At 43.6% G+C, this 19,413-nt stretch overlaps 1 protein-coding gene across 6 annotated transcripts in view; it reads left to right on the top strand.

The window, feature by feature from the left end:
• PTPRB (protein tyrosine phosphatase receptor type B) overlaps window positions 1–19,413 on the top strand; it is a 119,823-nt gene that overhangs the window by 88,331 nt on the left and 12,079 nt on the right. For all 6 annotated transcript variants that reach the window (XM_047865033.1, XM_047865032.1, XM_047865034.1 and 3 more), the window contains 11 exons: window positions 5,278–5,384; window positions 9,332–9,431; window positions 10,227–10,310; window positions 10,413–10,430; window positions 10,552–10,633; window positions 11,249–11,339; window positions 12,025–12,101; window positions 13,775–13,909; window positions 15,166–15,288; window positions 15,517–15,680; window positions 17,420–17,555. In XM_047865033.1, coding sequence (XP_047720989.1) covers window positions 5,278–5,384; window positions 9,332–9,431; window positions 10,227–10,310; window positions 10,413–10,430; window positions 10,552–10,633; window positions 11,249–11,339; window positions 12,025–12,101; window positions 13,775–13,909; window positions 15,166–15,288; window positions 15,517–15,680; window positions 17,420–17,555 — 1,117 coding nt within the window. The remainder of the gene's footprint in view (window positions 1–5,277; window positions 5,385–9,331; window positions 9,432–10,226; window positions 10,311–10,412; window positions 10,431–10,551; window positions 10,634–11,248; window positions 11,340–12,024; window positions 12,102–13,774; window positions 13,910–15,165; window positions 15,289–15,516; window positions 15,681–17,419; window positions 17,556–19,413) is intronic.

Below are 19,413 nucleotides of genomic sequence, written 5' to 3'. Positions count from 1 at the left end.
CAAGCCAGAGTCCTCAAGAAAAAGGGAACCTTGGCTGCCATCTTGGATAGAAGCTACAAGCATCCAAGATCAGTACTTCTGCAGAGACTGTGCTGTCTCTCTTCGGTGTTGGCAAAGCTGACATCCAGCCAGTATGGCAGCCAGTCAGGTTCTCTATGGCAGGTTGGTCAGTGTCCAGGTCTGACTGACTCTTACATATTTTGAGTATCATCCCTGAGTCCCAGCAGAGACTTTCCTACATTCTCCCAAAGGAGACAATGACACGGCATCACACCTGAGAACTTTCTCAGCCCCTCCCTAGAATCAACACAGGCAGGCCAACAGTTTTCCTAAACCAGAAAACTCACCTTGGCAGGAACTCTGTGTAACTCCCTCTGCCCAGGACTCACCATAAAAATGTGATTTCCACCCTAGCCCAGGTTGGCATCTTCAGAGTAAACTCATACGATCTTACTAGTGAGGTGGGCTCATATGGTCTTCTATTCCAGAAGAGACCATATGAGCCTACCTGAAGAAGGTGAGATCTCAGACAGAACAAAGGAGAAATGTGAGGGAGATCAGAGCCCTGGAATCCTTTAGTTCCTGTAAGAATCAAGAGATGCCTCAGCTCCTCGGTCACATGGACTCAAGGAGATTTGAACAAAAGTCTCCCAGTGGCTCTATTCGATTTGTGAGTTGGAAAGTGGAGGCTGTTTTTTGTTTGTTTGCTTTCTGAAAGAGAAGGAGAGAAGATGACTGAGTCATTACTACAGTTAAGAGAGGGACAATGAGAAGCTGTAGATGGCTCATGTCTGTCCCAGAGCCTACCACTCTCCACCACACTCCTTCCCATTCGTAACGGCTGCTGAGGGCCTGGGAGAGCCTGTACTGAGTTCACGCGCTGCCACTTAGCTGTGTAACCTTGGAAATGGCATTTCAATTCCCAAATCCTCATTTCTCTCATCTGCATAACAACACAGGGCTGTCCTGAGGAGGAATGTAGATGATCCATCAAACCTGGTCATGTCCCTTCTCGATTAAGGTCTTCCAGTGGTCCCCAGTCACTTCTAGGAGTAAATGAAGATTCCAAAGAGGGCTCATAAAGCCCTCACCTTCTCTCTCCTGCTTTGCCTCCTACCATCTGTCACAAGTACACCCTGACTTTTGTTAACCCTTACTTGGAGTTCCTTTGACAGTGACATGCGTCTCTTACACCTCTGAGCCCTCACACATTCTTTTCACTCTATTTGGGATGCCCTCCCCTCCCTTGACTGGCTGGTGCATCCCTTCATACACTTCAGAAACCAGCTCAGCCCTCAAATTACCCCAATCAACCTGTCAACCCACACTGGGCAGTTGGCCCTAGCTCCATTTCCATAGCACCCAGACCCTTCATCACTCTAATCCTCACTTACCAGGACTTTTCAGCCCTTTGTTTGGTTACTTACCCTTTTCACTAGACTACGAGAGCTTGTAGTCTAATAGAGACAAAATAATATGACAAATACCTGGCCCCAAAGAGGCACTCATTAAATGTTTGTGAACAAATAAGGGAATGACCCAAGTTGCTCTATCAATACTTACACATTTCTTATTATAGCTTGATCAACTCATGCCATACTTACATGTTTTCTAGAACACAGCTTCCCTATATTTCCCCACATTTGGTTCAGTCCTGTGAAAAGCATGCCAGGCAGATAATGCTTGATAAGAGGAGGCACAGCCTTTCAAAGTATGTGGGGGAACCACACACTACGTGGTATCCTGTGTGATGGCTGCTGACCCCTAGCTTAATACAGTCAGAATTCTACCTGTCTCAAGATGATGGTCACCATAGTGACCCTCAAAGCTATCAGGCATCTTTTTTCCAGAGATGAGAGAGAATGGGGGTCGGTGGGGGGGGGTGGTGGTGAGGGGAAGAGGATTGAAATGAAATGGAAAATGCTAGGTTTAGCTGCTTTGCAAGTTTATTATGTCAACGAATGTAATGTTTCCCATTTGCTACTGGGTTCCTATTACTGGGTGTATAATTAACTCCATTCCATATGGGAAGAGAAAGGGCAGATCATGATGGGTGGGAGGCATTTTGGAAGTTAATAAAGTGCTGATCTGGCTTTGTTTCTATTCTAGAGTATTTTTTTAATGTTTGTTTATTCATTTTGAGAGCACCACCACAAGAGAGAGAGAGGGAGACAGAATCTGAAGCAAGCTCCAGGCTCTGAGCCATCAGCACAGAGCCCGACACGGGGCTCGAACTCACCAACTGTGAGATCATGACTTGAGCCTAAGTTGGACACTTAACTGACTCAGCCATCAAGGCTCCCCAGGCTTTGTTTCTATTCTAAATGGAATAGCAATGTGGCCACGATCAGGTAGTCAGCTTCTCTTGACCTCATTTTCCCCAAATGAAGGAAATTGAAACACATGATCTCTAACTTTGTGCTATAGATTTCTGATTGTGGACACATATAAAGTTGAAGTAATTACTATCATATATCTGTTAATTAAAATAATAATATATATGTATACACTGAATATATATATATACACATATGTGTATATATGTGTATATATACATACATATATATGCAGAAGAGGTCTGTAAAATATAAGCAGAAATGTTGAAGGACATAAAAGAGTAAATAAATGCTGTAAAGGTTCAAAAGGCTTCTTGAAGGAGGTAACATTTTAGGTTAGCATTAACAAGTAGAGAAGGATATGAAAATATGGAGATAGGGACAGAAGGAGATTCAACGTGGAGGGAAGAGTGGGAGTCAAAGTGCAGAGAAAGAAATACACAGATTGTTTAGAGAAGAGCAAATAGTTCAGTTTCAAATTGGGGAAAGAGCATGGAAAGGGGTAGCAGGGAAGACAAGACCAGGAAGGTAGGATCCAGATGGGTGCTAAATGCTAATGTGGTGGTGCTGTCATTTTTGGAAAGAGTTTAAGAGCAGAGCTCCTACTGACCCATTGAATTGAAGGCAATCCTGTACTAGGTCATTGTCTCCTGTCTGGGTTCCTAGAGGTTCTTATTCATCTACATCCACATTGTATTTTGCATTTTGCAGCTAACATTTCAGAATAGAACATGTCAAGGTTGTCACACTCAATGCTTTTAATTTACAAAGAAGGAAACCAAGGCATAAAAAACTTTAGGGGCCATTCATCTAATCAGCAACAGAGTGATAGCTAGACCTCAGAACCTCTGCTTCCTAGCCTGGGCCCTTTTTACCATCCCTCCAACAGAAGTCATTGCTGTCAAACTGAAATGAAGCCAAGAGAAAATAAGAGAAAGAAATCTGGACTAGGATTCAGAAAACACAGGGTCTGGTTTTCTTTCACTGCTGTTCTTTGTGATCTGGAGCAAGACACAGAATCTCTCCAAACTTCAGGTTCCAAATCTCTGACGTATTATAATAATAAGCTTCCTTGTTATATTGGAGAAGTTGGAAATGATCAGGTAGAACCATGTCTGTGAAAATTCTTCTTCACTTATAAATCACTATACAAATAGAAGAATCTCTTTTCACCGGAGAGACTCATTTCGTTTTCCAAAAGTACAATGCATTAGCAACACACACCAACTCCTCACCTTCCCACTTAACACAAGCTGACTGCTTGTTACCCGTGAGGGACATCTCACAATGCTTCCATCAACAGTCTGTTATTCCTGGAAGTACAACTTTCGGCTGGAAAGCAGCTTTTAGAGGTGGAAATTATATATGTGGTTGATCAATATCATCTTGTTCGTTTTATAAGATTGCATTTGGACTTGGGCATGAGTTAGAAGGAAGGGCAGAGGGCAGAACAATTTGCCCAGAACCTTTGGGTGAAACAAATCTAGATTTATTTTTAAGGAAAAAAGAGACTTCCATTCACTTTCTTAAGATTTAAATCAACACTAGGAAAGTTATCCATATAAATCAAGCCTCACAGTCTCAGCCAATCTACAGTTTGAAAGCGAAAGACCTCAATAGCTGGCCTGAGGCAGTCTTTTTAACTTAGTGCAGGGATGCTCTCCTATAACTTCTCTGAGAGCGGGTTCTCCTCCAGCCTCTGCTTAAATGCTCTCAATGACTGAGAGCTCACTACCTGTGCAGCAGCTCATACTGTAGGTGTTACAAAGTGACTTTATATTCCCAAACTACACCTCCCTGTGACTTCAGCCTATTGGGCTTCATTCTGCCTTCCTAGAGGAAAAATAACGACGTCTGTTTCCTCTTCTAGGTAAGATTCCCTTAAATCTGAAATCAAACAACATGTCCCACAAAGTCTTTTTGCTCATTGTCCTGTTTAATCACTTCAAATGATCTCAAACCCTTTCTAAGTAAGGTACGTCCCCAGAAACTGAGTGTGGCCATCCAGACTGGCCTGGCTCACCCAGAGAATATGAGACCAAGGTTTTTTGGTGGGGACAAGAGACTTCATCCAGGCTGAGGTTACAACTTCATCTTTTAGTAGCTGCTTATTGAATTCAGGGCCAGCTAATCTCAGGCACTGTCCCACATGGACCTGTGGACAGCCACCTCGGCAGCTCTCCTGTCCAGGCGGCTGGAATAACTCCAAATGTCAGCTGGAGACTTCCAGATCAACCTCGCTGTCACTGTAAATCCAACACAGCCCGAGCAAAGCTCTTCTTCTTTCCCCAGTTGAGATGCCCGTTCCTATCAGCGATGCCATTATTCTCTCAAATGACTGAGCTCCAATCTTAGGCCCATCCTGAATTCCTCCCTTCTCCTCTTTAGGCTGGGCCCCATCTGGTCTTTCTTCTCAGTGCCTTCCCCACTGTGCTTCCCTCTGCTGCAACACAGGCATGGCTGCCTCCCTGACTCTCCTCTGATTTCTGTGCACATGTCCTCTTATCCAAGAGCCCTTCACTGACGTGCTGAATAGAGCAGGTCCATATACCCATCCCCATGGCTGTCTTTCTCCCTTACTCTCTTCTTTTCTTTTTCATGGTACACATCACCATCCAGCATATTGAATTTGTATATATGTTATCTGATTTCTAACACTAGAGTATGTAGCCTCTGGATGGTACGGTCTTTGTTGTGTCCCTGGCAGTATCCCCAGATCCTAGAACAGGAACTGGCACATAGTAGAGGCTCAGTAAACATTTGACGAATAAACGAATAAATGCATGAATGAACCCAGGTCTATCTGATTCCATATTTCATATCCTACCTTGGACACATATTGACCAGGGGCCCACCTTGTTTCTCCTTGAGTACATTTTCTAGTCAGCTTTACTGTGGACAGACACTAATTTGTACTCAAATAAATCGGTTTCCCTTTCAGAATCAGCATTCGGGCTTTTACACAGCTGTTTGATGAGGACCTGAAGGAGTTCACGAAGCCCCTCTACTCAGACACATTTTTCTCTTTGCCTATCACCACCGAGTCAGGTAAGGCTAACCTCTTCATCTACCCACATCGTCTACCAACTGCTGTGTCACTTATAAGAGCCCCTAAGTCTGGTGACTTGGCTAACAGGGGAACATGTGCTTTCACTTGGAATTTAATCTCTATGTGATCATGCATGATGTGGATTAGAGAAATTGCTCGTACTTCTAAAGGGGAATGGACTGAATGCGCATTAATCTTGAAAAGAAAGTAGAAGTATCAGATTTCTTTAATTAAAAATGAAGTTTTTAAAAATATGAGTGAAAAACATTCAAATTAAGAACTTGCACAGGCCAAAATATAAGTACAAAAGGCTTTTGCTCATAGGTGAGAATGTATGTATGCAGAAACATAGAAATGCATAGAAAAAAAAAGACTAGAAGGAAAACCACCGAAGTATTAACAATGAGGGGTGCCTGGCTGGCTCAGTCAGTAGAACATGAGACTTAATCTTGGGGTCGTGAGTTCAAGCCCCACGTTGGGCATAGCGTTTACGTAAAAAAGAAAAAAAAAGTATATTGAGGCTCCTGGGTGGTTCAGTTGGTTAAGCGTCTGACTTAGGCTCAGGTCATGATCTCGCAGTTTATGGGTTTGAGCCCCTTGTCGGGCTCTGTGCTGACAAGCTCAAAGCCTACACTCTGCTTTGGATTCTGTGTCTCCTTCTCTCTGCCCCTCTCCCTCCCCTTCTCCCCTCCTCTCAAAATTAACATTAAAAAAATTGTTCTTAAAGTATTAACAATGAATATCTCAAAGTAGTGGGATTATAAGATGATTTTTTTTCCCTCTTTGCTTATGTTACTTTTACACCATAAAAAAATGTTAACTTAAAAAAGACTACATAAATTTATGAAAGAAACTTCCCTAGTGTTCTAGAGGGAAAGCTGAATAATAATAGCAGCTAATATTTACTATCACCTTGGTACATGAAATAGTTTATCCAATCTTTACTATAGCCTTTTGTGGTAGATACTGTTATCATCTCTATTTCAAAGGTGAAGACCTGTGACACCAAGAGGTTTAAGTAACTTGCCCAGGATAGTAGAAGTGGAATTCTGGCATTTTCTGCTGGAGTCCTTAACCTCTGCCCTGCATTGCCTCAGAATATGCCCATCATGCTGCAAACAGCCTCATTTTTCAGCACCTTGTTCCCTGATACCGTCTTCTGTCCCAGCGTTTCCCTGTAGCCAGTGTTCCACAATGCTTGGTCTCAGGAAGTTCTTCTTCATAGCTAAAACAGTCTCTCATGCTGCATGACAAAAGATGACTCAGCCTCACAAACACTCCCGTCTATTTATGCCAAATATAGGGATAATCTCCCACTTTTCAAACCAAAAAGGGATCAGAACACAGTTAAGAGGACTTAGATGTGTTTGCTTGTAATTGAAAGTTAAGTAGGGGCATTGTAAACACAATTCTTTCCTATTTGAAAACAACAAAAATTGTATGTAGTCCAGCAAAGGAAGATAGTCAACATATATCCAAAAAAAGAATATTAACCACATTAAAAGATTGTGTTGATTTAATACATCTCGAATAGCAACATTGAACAAACAAAATCCAAGGGCTTCAAGTGCAAGTTCAAAAACAGGCTGCTCCATAGACCTAAATATAAGAGCTGAAACAATGCAACTTTTGAAAGAAAACAGAAGAATCTGTGACCTAGGATTAAGAAATGATTTCCTAGGTCTGATAGTGATAGCACAAGCAACAGAAGGAAAAAAAAAAAAAAAAGATAAATAGGACTTGGTCAAAATTGAAAACTTTTGTGCTTCAAACAGGACCGTGAAGCAAGTGAAAAAACAGCCCACAGAATGGGAGAAATTATTTGCAAATTAATATCTGATAAGGGTCGCATGTCCAACATATGTGAAGAACTGTTACCTTACAAGTCAAACAATAGGGGTGCTTGGTGGTTCAGTCGGTTAAGCATCCAACTCTTGATTTCATCTCAGGTCATGATCTCACAGTTCATGAGATCAAGCCCTGTGTCAGGCTCTGCACTGACAGTGTGAAGCCTGCTTGGGACTCTCTCTCTCTCTCTCTCTCTCTCTCTCTCTCTCTCTCTCCCCCTCCCTTTCCCCCTCCCCCTCCCCCCCCACTCGCTCCCCCCACCAAATAAATAAACATTTTTTTAAAAAGTCACATAGCAAAAGATATGAATAGATGTTTCTCCAGAGAAGATACACAAATGGCCAATAAGAACATGACCAGATGCTCAGCATCATTAGTCATTAGGGGAAATGCCAATCGAAACCACAGTAAGACATCACTTCACACCCCCTGGAATGGCTGTGATCAAAAGACACTGACAAGTGTTAGCGAGGATATGGAGAAATTGGAACCCTCCTACATTGCTCGTGAGAATATAAAATGGTTTGGCTGCTCTGGAAAACATTTCTGCAGTTCCTCAAAATGTTAAACCTAGAGTTACCATCTACCCAAACCAAGAGTTACCATCTACCCAAACCAGCAACTCCACTCCTAATTATGTACCCAAGAGAAATGAAAACATACGCACACACAAAAACTTGTACATGGATGTTCGTAGCAGCATTATTTATAATAACCCCCAAATAGTGGTAACCCAAGTGTCCATCAGTGGATGAATGGCTAAACAATATGTTATGTATTCCATGCAATATTATCCACCTATGAAAAGGAACAAAATACTGACCCCATGCTACAACATGGATGAACTTTGAAAACATTATGCTGAGTAAAAGAAACCAATGACAAAAGACCACCTATTTATGTTTCAATTTATACGAAATGTCCAGAATAGGCAAATCCACGATGACAAGTAGAGTTTTGGTTGCCAGGAGCTGGGGAAGGATGGAGAGTGACTGCTAAGAGGTATGGGGTTTCTTTTGAGGGGTGACAAAAATGTTAGAAAATTGAATGTGGTGATGGATGTTTGTCAGACTCCATGACTGTACCAAAAAGCATTGAATTACACAATTTAAATTGGTGAATTGCGGGGCGCCTGGGTGGCTCAGTCGGTTGAGAGTCTGACTTTGGGTCAGGTCGTGATCTCGCGGTTGATGAGTTCGAGCCCCACGTCGGGCTCTGTGCTGACAGTTCAGAGCCTGGAGCCTGCTTCAGAGTCTGTGATTCCCTCTCTCTCTGCCCCTCCCCCAATCATGCTCTGTCTCTCTGTCTCAAAGATAAAATAAACATTAAAAAAAATTTTTTAAAGAAATTGGTGAATTGCATAGTATGTGAATTGTATTTCAATAAAGCTGTTTTAAAAATAGTCTACTCTTACCTATTCATAAACTCCCAGAGGTAGTATTATACCAGATAATAAAAATAAGATTTCATTAAAATAGCTCTCAGTAATTCACTGGATTTGCAAAAGTCCCCAGTGCTACTCATTACTTGTTTCATATGAATGAAATAGGATTTTTAAACTTTTATTTTTTAAATTTATTTTATTTTAAAGTTTATTTTTGAGAGAGAAGAGTGCACAGGAAGGGCAGAGAGAGAGAGAGAGGGAGGGAGAGAATCCCAAGCAGGCTCCTCATGCCAGCGCAGAGCCTGACGCAGGACTCGAACCCACGAACTTTGAGATGGTGACCTGAGCTGAAGTCAAGAGTTGGACGCTTCACTGACCGAGCCACCCAGCCGCCCCTGAAATAACATTTTTATCTTGGTGGCAAACTGCTGGCCTTTCCATAACAAGCACAAATGAGTCCAAAATTCCTTTATAAGCTGAACACCATGAACTTCAAACATGTAAGGACTGACCTGCCATTCCAGTGTAGGAGCCAGTGTTTCACCTTCCCAGCTGCACACTCCTCCGTGATCTAGTAAATACTCCAGTGTGGCCATCATTTGAATTCTTCCGTAATAATGTCCCTAGGGAGACAGGATTTCAGTAGCTGGCTTCCTGGTTCTTTAGCACTAATTTTCCTACCTGGGTTTGTTATTTCCTTCTGGATTATTGTAGAGCCTTTATTTGGAGTTATTGAAGGTGTGAGTGCCGGTCTGTTCTTAATTGGCATGCTGGTGGCCATTGTTGCCTTATTCATCTGCAGACAGAAAGCTAGGTGAGTACAAAGATTCCTATGGTGATTGGGCTCCCAACTTTAAAGGTGCCTTTGAAAATGCCCGTTAGCCTGAGAAGTAAGAAGGGAAAAGAATTTCCTTTCTCCAGGCTAAATCATCTTTGTTTCTGGAGAAAAACAAGTCAAACCCTCCAACAATGACTCGTTTTATTCAGCCCCTCCACGACCATTGATGAATTTTGCCCCAGCCAAATGACTGAGGGGCCATCTGTAGCTTCTTCATTTGAATGTGAAATAACTCCTTTTGCTCCTGAAGATAGAGATGTCTGTGAATTGCCCACCCAAGTGCTTTTCTGAAATATGCTGAGAAGTATGGTTGACATCACCACGTCGTGGTCATATTTGCCATGCTAATTTAAGAAGGGACCAAAAAGAACCAAATAGCAGGTGGCCCCAAAGCCACACCCCCTCCTCTTAGGGAATTTGTTTTATTTGGCACATTGTCTTCCCTCTTGCAGTCATGTCTTGCATCTAAGGTTTACTGGGTTTTTTTTTTTTAAGGAAAGTTTTATTGAGAGTGTGGGAAGTGATTATGACCTGTAGCCAAAAACCAGAAGACAAATCTTCAGCTATTGCAGAGATCCGTTTCTGAGTGGGAAAAATCTATTTCTTCTTTATGTTCTTCCTCCCCTCAACGAGACGTTGGCTGAGTGTAAATCTACATGAATACTGAAAAATCCATATTTGCACAGACATGCACAGCCTCACCATAAATGGAAAATTTTGTTTGAATCAAGTTTCATAATCAGAATATAAACCCTCTCCCTTATGTTTCAGCCTTGGTCGAGAAAGGCCCTCTGCCCGCCTGAGCATTCGCCGGGATCGACCATTATCTGTCCACTTGAACCTGGGCCAGAAAGGGTGAGCGCCACATTTTCCTTCACATAATGTATTGAAAGATGAGTTGATTGTTTCATGTGAGATTTGCTAACGAGGTCTTTCTTCTTTTGGCGTCCCTCACAGTAACCGGAAAACGTCTTGGTAAGAGAGAGAACTCATTAATTACTATATTATCTGCTTTTGAAATACAACCCAGATTGGGTATGGCAGTTTCCCTTTACGTCAGTAATTTTCTTTTTCTTTTTTCTATTTTTAACTATAGCCCAATAATAATAAATCAGTTCGAAGGGCACTTCATGAAGCTGCAAGCTGATTCCAACTACCTTCTATCCAAGGAATACGAGGTACAACTTGGGCTCCGTGATGCTTTAGCAATCCCAGTCCTTAGAATTTCCCTTCCAGCCTCCCCCCTTTCCCTTTCCCTTCCCTCCTCCCCTCCACGTGGAGTCTCCCGTGGAGTCACAGGCTGATAGGGCTCGGGAGCTGACCCGTAAGATCTCAGCTGACCGCTCTTTTATGCCCGAATCCATTCCCTGCTGATGCACCACTGGGTCCCAGAGGCCAGTCTGATCTCCAGAACAGCACAGCAAGCAAAGTGCTACTTGGACAAGACGTTAAGAAAGAATTAACAAATCTCAGATGTAAACCTAATTCTGTCTATTATTTAACCTGGCATTTTGCTGGACTGGGAGACAATGTGGTTTGGTGAAAAGTGCCCAGGCTGCGGATTCGGTTCCCAGCTTTGCCACGTGTGTGGCCTGGGGCAGGTTAGTTATCCAGTCTGAGCCTCATCTGTAGAGTGGAGGTGAGAACAGCTCCTCTGCTGTGGGGATCAGAGCCATTCCGTAAACAGCAACAACTGGGACATGTTGTTAGATCATTATGTATCTCGAGGACTGTATGATTTGCCTTCTCTTATTTCATATTCTCCACCTGCAAACTTCTTTTTGACCTAATAGGACTTGAAAGACGTGGGTCGAAACCAATCATGTGACATTGCACTCTTGCCGGAGAACAGAGGGAAAAATCGATACAACAATATATTGCCCTGTGAGTTTTGTGTTGAAATGTGTCAAGCTGTCTTCCTCTAGCCATTTCTTCTCTTTTCTAGGAATAAAATGGGGCTAAAGAAATATGGTATAGCTGAATATGGAAGATCTGAGGCTCTGAATGCCTTTAAAAAGGAATGACTTGTATGTTATTGCACTTCCCTTCAGTGGGTAACAACCAGCTTGCAACCCGCTATGACACCTCTCATGCTGTTGACATGTCACCACGTGGTCCTACTGCACCTCCTTGGAAGCCTGGGAGCAGTAATGGGGTTAACAGCAAAGGCCAGTGTGGGTTTCCTTCAAGTCCTAAGTTAGGAGTTATTATATATTTTTTATTATCCTGACCCTAGCAGGTGAGGCAGTAGAAAATAGTTGTTCTGGATTGTATTTATTCCAGCTGTGAAAGGGAGCCAGCCACTCCATCGGGGAAAGGTATAGTGTTATGAAGGAAAGAGCAGAGGGGGCCTCAAAGAGCATTTGGCTTGTTTGTGTGTTTATGGGCCGCCTGAGCAACTTGGCAAATCAGTCACCCTGTCTGACTCTCATCTGCAAATGGAGATGAGAATACCTCCCTCTGGGTGTTTTGGGGGTCAGAGCTAATGCATATCAAATACCAAGCCTTCCATCAAACAGTAGAAAAAATCATCCTAAGATCCAGTGACTCTCAATCAACTTCCTTCCAGATGATGCCTCTCGAGTGAAGCTGTCCAATGTAGATGATGACCCGTGCTCAGACTACATCAATGCCAGCTACATCCCTGTAAGTGAACCATTAAGCCATAGTGCCTGGGATGAAGCTTTGATGGGTGGCTACATTGCAGACACCTTTCCTCCCACATGTTCCCACACTGTTCCCAGGTCTGGAAGCACATAGGTCTGATTGCCATAAAACACAGGGGGTGCAATTCCATCACTGCTAGGGCCCATTTTTCACAATGGCTATAGTCACACAAGATGATAATGAGCTCAGGAGGCATTGTCAAGGTTAGTCTTCTCTCTGCAGCTCTCAGCAAAGATTAGAGCTCCCTAAGGAAGCTCCATGGCTCAGGCTAGGGGAGCTAGGGGAGCTGACTCAATGTTATTTGGATTTTTGAAAACCAGACAGAACTCAAAAGTTGTGTCAAACTATTGGGCTCAAATTCTGACTAGCATCTTGCCAACTTCCCACAGCACACTACAGTGGAAAAGACTTTAAGGTCAGATAGTTTCACATTTGAATTTCATCTCTGCCCCTTGCTGACTCTGTGACCTCGGGCAAGTTATGTCACCTCTTGGGGCCTCATTTTCTTTCCCAAAAAATGAGGAAAATAATATTTACCTCAAATAATTATTCATTCACTCAATAAACACTATGCAGTTAAGTAGCAACTATAAGTCAGATGCTGAGCTATGTACAGGGATAAGGTCAGGTGGAATCCTGGCCATCAGAGAAGAGTCGGGACATCAGGAAATGACAAGGCGATGCCATGGGAAACAGGCTAGAGAAGTCTTCTCCACCATCAACATACATCCACAGCATGTAGGGTCTTGTTAAAATGCAGACTCTGATTCGGCAGGGCTGGGTAGGACCTGGGATTCTGCATTTCTCACAAGCTCCCCAGGTCATCACCGGGCTGCTGGTCTCTGGGGAGCAAGAAGCTAGGGGTGGCCAGGGGAGCTTCTGGGAGGAGACCACCAGCCCCCAGAGCTGAAGATAAAGGAAGGCTCAGCAGAGCAGGCACCATGCTGAAACATGGAGGCTAAATAAGGACTAGCCAGCCGAGAGGCAGTGTTTGGGTGGGCGGGCGTGGGGGCGGCAGAGGTGACACAGTGCAGGGGCCCCGAGGAGAGGCAAGGAGAGAAGGAACTTCAGCTAGGAGCTGCAAGTAATTCTGTCTTCCTGGAGTGCAGAATAAGTGGATGAAAATATCCTAGCTCATAGAGTTGTGGTGAAGATTAAGTAAGATCTGTGGAAGTCCTGCCCCACAGTATATGGTAGATGCTCGATAAACAATGGTTTCCCTTCCCCTAACTTTCCCTTGTACGATGTCTCCAACCAGCGCTCGTATCAACTATCCAAAATGTCTAAAGCTCCCCTACATTGAATAGGGGAAGAGCCTGATCCAAGTCAGTCCCTCAGACAGTCCCTTCCTACACACACACACACACACACACACACACACACACACACTGTCTAGATTATTGCCTGAGTCCTCCATTGCCTCTTAGAATAGACCCAGCCTAATAAATGGGAAGCAGGCTCCTAACAATAGTTCAGTGTTCCGGCCTTTGTCCTTCCTGTTCCCAAGCCTTGACACTTGTGTTAGTATCTTTTTCTCAAGTCAGGGATCTGGCAAAGACCTATATATCATGTAGCCTGCAGAGATAACCCTCTGTTTACAGTCCTGAGGAGGCCCATTGTTCCTGACTCTCCATGTTGTAAATTCATCACAGGGCAACAACTTCAGAAGAGAATACATTGCTACTCAGGGACCTCTTCCTGGCACCAAGGATGACTTCTGGAAAATGGCGTGGGAACAGAATGTTCACAACATCGTCATGGTGACCCAGTGTGTGGAGAAGGGCAGGGTGAGTAAACAGTCTCCCTGACTTCCGAACTTCGCTTACCGCCCCCAGGATGGAATTCTACCCCACCTCCGAGAGTTAAACTCCATAAAAGCGAAGGAGGGATCATGTGAGAACATTGTTAGTGAATTCAGCCACTCAGTTACAAGAGGCTTACCTGGGTGATACCCACTTCTGATGCTGGGTCTGAAGTTTCAGGCAAAGGTGTTTCCATTTGAAGACTGGGATCATCAGAAGTGCCCATGACACAGAAATATTAGGTGGCTCCTTGTCTGTTCCACCCTTCAGTGTATACCTTGCCAGAATCACTGGCTCTGCCCCTACTTTTAGGAAAGAAGAAGTAAACTTTAGGCTGCAGACACAAAGTAAAATAGTTATCTAGGGCGCCTGGGTGGATCAGTCCATTAAGTGTCCAACTCCTGGTTTTGGCTCGGGTCATGATCTCACAGTTTGTGGGTTGGAGCCGTGTATTAGGTTCTGAGCTGACAGTGTGGAGCCTGCTTGAAAATCTCTCTCTCTCTCTCTCTCTCTCTCTCTCTCTCTCCCTCTCCCTTTGCCCCTACCCCCCCCCCATCAAAAATAAATAAGCTTTAAAAATAAAATAAAATAGTTATCTGGAAAAATTAAGCAAATCTTGTAATGCATTTATAAGCCTCTATTTTATGTGGTTATTTTGAGGATGAAAAAAGAGATTGCATATAAAATACCCAGTATCTGTGATCAATAAATATGGGTTCATAATTCTCCCTCCTTTCTTCCTACATGTAAATTGAAGCTTAGCTAAATGTTCCGAATTTTCAAATATCACTTGGCACATGGCATTTGGTCTGGGTGAGGACAGTGATATCAAAATAGAAACAAAACAGGGCTAAGAAGACATTGGCTTCCTCTGCCCACCTAGAACTTTCTTGAGAAAGAACTATTGTAATATGTGGGTTATGGGCCAGTGGAATTGAAATGCAAAGGAAATCAACAGAAAGCTCAAGCCTTGGAACAGTGTGCCTGAAAGGTACGTGAACCCAAAGTCGGGGCTTCGCTCCTTGGATAGTCTCCAAGGAGAGCTCCCTCCAAGTCTCTCCTTCCTTCGCAACTGCAGCCTGGTTTGAGCACTGGCCCTGAGCACACTGATGTAGAGCAGATGGTCAGACGCTCTAGCAGCTGACCCTAGATTCCAGCTCAAGAAGATGTTTTGAGGAGGAAACATCCAGGCTCATAGAGGAGTCACGTTTCCAGACTCACATATCTCTGTCTTCCTCTAGGTAAAGTGTGACCATTACTGGCCAGCAGACCAGGATTCCCTCTACTATGGGGACCTCATCCTGCAGATGCTCTCAGAGTCTGTGCTGCCTGAGTGGACCATCCGGGAATTTAGGATATGCAGCGTATGTTTGTCTGTTTGACTTAACCTAACAGCCCCTATTGGAAAGACACAGGACACCCATGAATCCCCTTTTTGCCGCTTCCTCCCCCATAGTTTCAGCTCATGGGAGTTGCTGAGTGGCATCAGATGTCAGACTTGTATGTTTGCCTTGGGTCCTTCCTCTTTTTTTTTTTTTTTTTTGGTGGTGGTGGGGGGTGTCCTTCCTCTTATCATCCTCTCTGCCTTCCAGGAGGAACAGCTCGATGCACACAGACTCATCCGCCACTTTCACTACACAGTGTGGCCAGACCATGGGGTCCCAGAAACCACCCAGTCCCTGATCCAGTTCGTGAGAACCGTCAGGGATTACATCAGCAGAAGCCCTGGTGCCGGGCCCACCGTGGTGCACTGCAGGTACCGACGGGGAGTGGAGCGTCCGTCTGGGCCAACCGGCCTGCGCAGGCTGAGAGCACATTATTGTGCTCTCTCCTGTCTTCTTTCTCCCTTTCTTCACCTTCCACCTGTCTCTCACCCTCACTCTCCATCCCTTTCTCTCTCCCTCTTGCTCTTTTTGCTGCTGTACAAAATGCAAAGTCCCTATGTGACTTCCAGGCCCGCCATAAGTGGGTCCGTCTCACTTCCCAACCCAAATTCCTGGAAACCTCCCTCCCACGCTCTCCACAAACCTGCCTATTCTCGCCTCTTGCCATCCTTACTCTTTGGAATGGCCAAATCTCTCTGCTCCGCTTGTATAAACCCTGAGCACCCTTCCAGATCCCTGCTCCAGACCTCCCTGCAGGTCAAGTAGCACTTACCATCTGGAGCACCCAATTTTGCTCTTAAATCTCTGTTCTGTCTTGACTTCTCTTTGCTTGGGACTGCATACCCATATAACCAGCCTAACAAGCAATGCCTCACTCTTCGTCTCTGGGGAGCCTGATGCTTAGCTAATTAATGTTTGCAGCAACACTTTGATAGCCCTGACCGAATGGCACTAAGAAATAAAGAGCAGGGAATTGCTACAGTAAGAGAAATGTCAGATGCCCTCGTTTCCTCGAAGTTAGCCCAGCACCCTAGGAGCCTGGCTTTTATATGTCATTGGAACCCTGATGCTTTTAATGGGAATGTGAAGCACTCAGGAGCTTCCTGCTTTCTGAAGAATGGCTGGCATTTCTGCCGGGACCACTTGAGAACTGTTATTCTTTATCTTACAAATCTGTGCATCAGAAACCTCCAATTACACAGTCACTTTGGGAAGCAATTCAGCAATCCCTACTGAAGCTAGGGATTCTAGCTTCCCAATGACCCATCAGTTCTGCTTCTAGATATCAACCCTAGAGACGTCCCCATGCATGTGCACAAGGAGGCTCACTGCAACACAATGTTTAAAGGAGAATAACTAAAAATGATCTCATTGCCTGTCAGTAGGGAATAGATTAGCAGGGGTTAGATTGGCAGTGGTTTATGAACTCTGTGGAGTAGTTAAAAGAAAGTGGATCTTGGGGTGCCTAGGTGGCTCAGTCAGTCAAGAGTCCGACTCTTGATTTCAGCTCAGATCATGATCTCACAGTTTGTGAGTTAGAGCCCTGAGTCCGGTTCTCTGCTGTCAGTGCAGAGCCTGCTTCAGATCCTCTGTCTCCCTCTCGCTCTGCTCCTCCCCCGCTGGTTCTCTCTCTCTCTCTCTCTCAAAAATAATAAATAAGTAAAAACTTAAATAAATAAGAATCAAATTAAAAAAAAAAAGAAAGTGGATCTGCACGTAACAACGTGGATAAATCTCAGAACACAATACTGAGTCAAAAGAAAGTTGGCAGAAGGATACATAAAACATGTTACCATTTTGGTCAATTTTTGGAACATAAAAAATGAGTATATGGTTCATGGTTTTACATGTATGCAGGAAAAGTATAAAACATCCATGGAAACGCACACTAAGTGTAGAGAAGCACTTATCCCTGGTGGGGCGGGGGAGGTAGAGGAAGGAAGGAAAAAGAGATGAAAAGCTGGAACTTTTCTCAGAGGGAAAGAAGGATTCCCATATTCTCTCATAACCTGGAAGGGAAAAGAAAGATGGGCCTAGAGTCTCTGGGGATGCAGTCCTGAAAGGCTAATTTAAGAAAAAAGTCTCAGTCTTCCTTCACTGTCTCTCCTAGTGCCGGCGTGGGTAGGACTGGAACCTTTATCGCATTGGACAGAATCCTCCAGCAATTAGACTCCAAAGACTCTGTGGACATTTATGGAGCGGTGCACGACCTAAGACTTCACAGGGTTCACATGGTCCAGACCGAGGTAAGAGTTACAGGCTGAAGGACACAGATCACCTTCCCTGCCTCTCTCCCCCAAAATGTCCAAGGCTTTAATCTGACAAGGGCAAATGACTGTGACTCATTAGGAAGAGAAAGAGAACTGAATATAGGTGTTCTGTCAGACTCGTCATTGTAAACATATTTCAGTGACCTTGAGGCTGATGTGTGTCCTTTTCTCTACTGCACCGGTTGCCCATCTTCTGTAGGTGGGTGGGAAGCACTGTTTTAAATCAATGCATTGTACGTGGGTGTACATGGGGGAAAGGCCAGGCCAGTCTTGAAGGTTATTTCCAGATAGGCTGGCTAGTGAGTACCAGAACTTCCATTAAGAAAAAAGAAACAGACTACAGTCTCTTCTCTCCTCCAGCCCACCCCAGCCCACCTCTAAAGACCCCAAAGGACTGCATGCACATTGATTACAAAGGATAAATGCTTCCATTTGTGCTGTCCTTTGACATTTGTAGGGCATTTTTGAACATGTTATCTCATTAAATTTTCACAAAAAAACAGACAAGAGAAGTATCATTTCCCATTTCCAGGCTAGAATGAGATTCAGAGGCTAAAGGGCTTTGCACAGCTATGAAGTGGCCAAGCTGGGACTCAAACCCATTCAAGAGAGTCCCAGGCCCTTAGCCCCACAGCCTCAGGGTCAGATCTGTGCTCACACACAGACCAAGCTTGTTATCCCCCCTGCATCATTGCCTTATAAGACTCAAGTTCTCTTACCCTTGTGTTTCCCAAGCAACTCTGCAAAATCCTCTCTTTCTCTCTCTCCCTCTCTCCCCCTCTCTCTCTCCATATATATATATATATATATATATATATATATATATATACACATATATACACACACACACATATATATATATTCCCATTGTTGGAAAGATACAAAGCCCTACATGCCCCTCTTGCAGTTATAGTACACAGGAAAACTGTGGAGGCAGCCGTGCTCCACAAAACAGGAACATCCTGCAGCAAAGGCTCCCCTTGAGTTTTGTTGAACCCACTATTCCCAACCACCTGATGGCTGGATTCTTTTCTTGTGCAGCACATATTAATATCCTGCAGATCTCTCATGCTGTAACACATTTGGAAAAATACTAGCATCCTTGCTTCCCATAGGCAGTGGCCACACCTGGGACCCTCTGTCACCACCACTGTCCTGGGATGGGAGTACTTTCATTGTAACAATTATTACACTATATTTTTAATATTTTATTGTGGAATTTTTAAAATTCATATATCTAGGGAAAATAGCACAGTGAATTTCCATGCACGTGAACTCCAGCTTCTACAATTATCAGCATTCTATGCTCTTTTTTTCATCTTCATCCCGCATACACTATCCCCCACCCCATAACCTTATTTTTAAAGGAAATCCTACTTATCACATGATTTCATCCTTAAATAAAGTATATGCAGATACTTTACAGATAAGGACTCTTTTTAAAATTGTGACCAGAATACAATTATCACACCTAACAATTTTAACCATAATCCCTTAATATCATCTAACATCCAGTTAGTGTTCAAATATCCCTAATTATCTCAAAAATTACTTTCCACACTTAGTTTGCATAAGAATCCAAACAGAGTCCACATACTGCCTTTGGTCGAAGTCTCTTTTAAATTTCTTTTAAATCTATAATTACCCTCCCTTGTTTTCCAAGCCATTTATTTGTTAAAGACACCAGCTTAATTTGTTCACAGATTTTTCCCACATTCTGGATTTGACTGCTTTTTCATGCTGGTAATATATTCCTCTCTTCCCTGTAATTTTAGTCAGCAGGTCATTGGATCTAGAGGTTCCATTAAATTCAGGTTTCTTTTTACCACCCCAA

The sequence above is a fragment of the Prionailurus viverrinus genome, chromosome B4 (genome assembly GCF_022837055.1).
Source record: "Prionailurus viverrinus isolate Anna chromosome B4, UM_Priviv_1.0, whole genome shotgun sequence".
Classification (NCBI taxonomy): domain Eukaryota; kingdom Metazoa; phylum Chordata; class Mammalia; order Carnivora; family Felidae; genus Prionailurus; species Prionailurus viverrinus.
The sequence above is the reverse complement of the archived record's forward strand: the minus strand, read 5'-3'. Positions and strand labels throughout refer to the sequence as shown.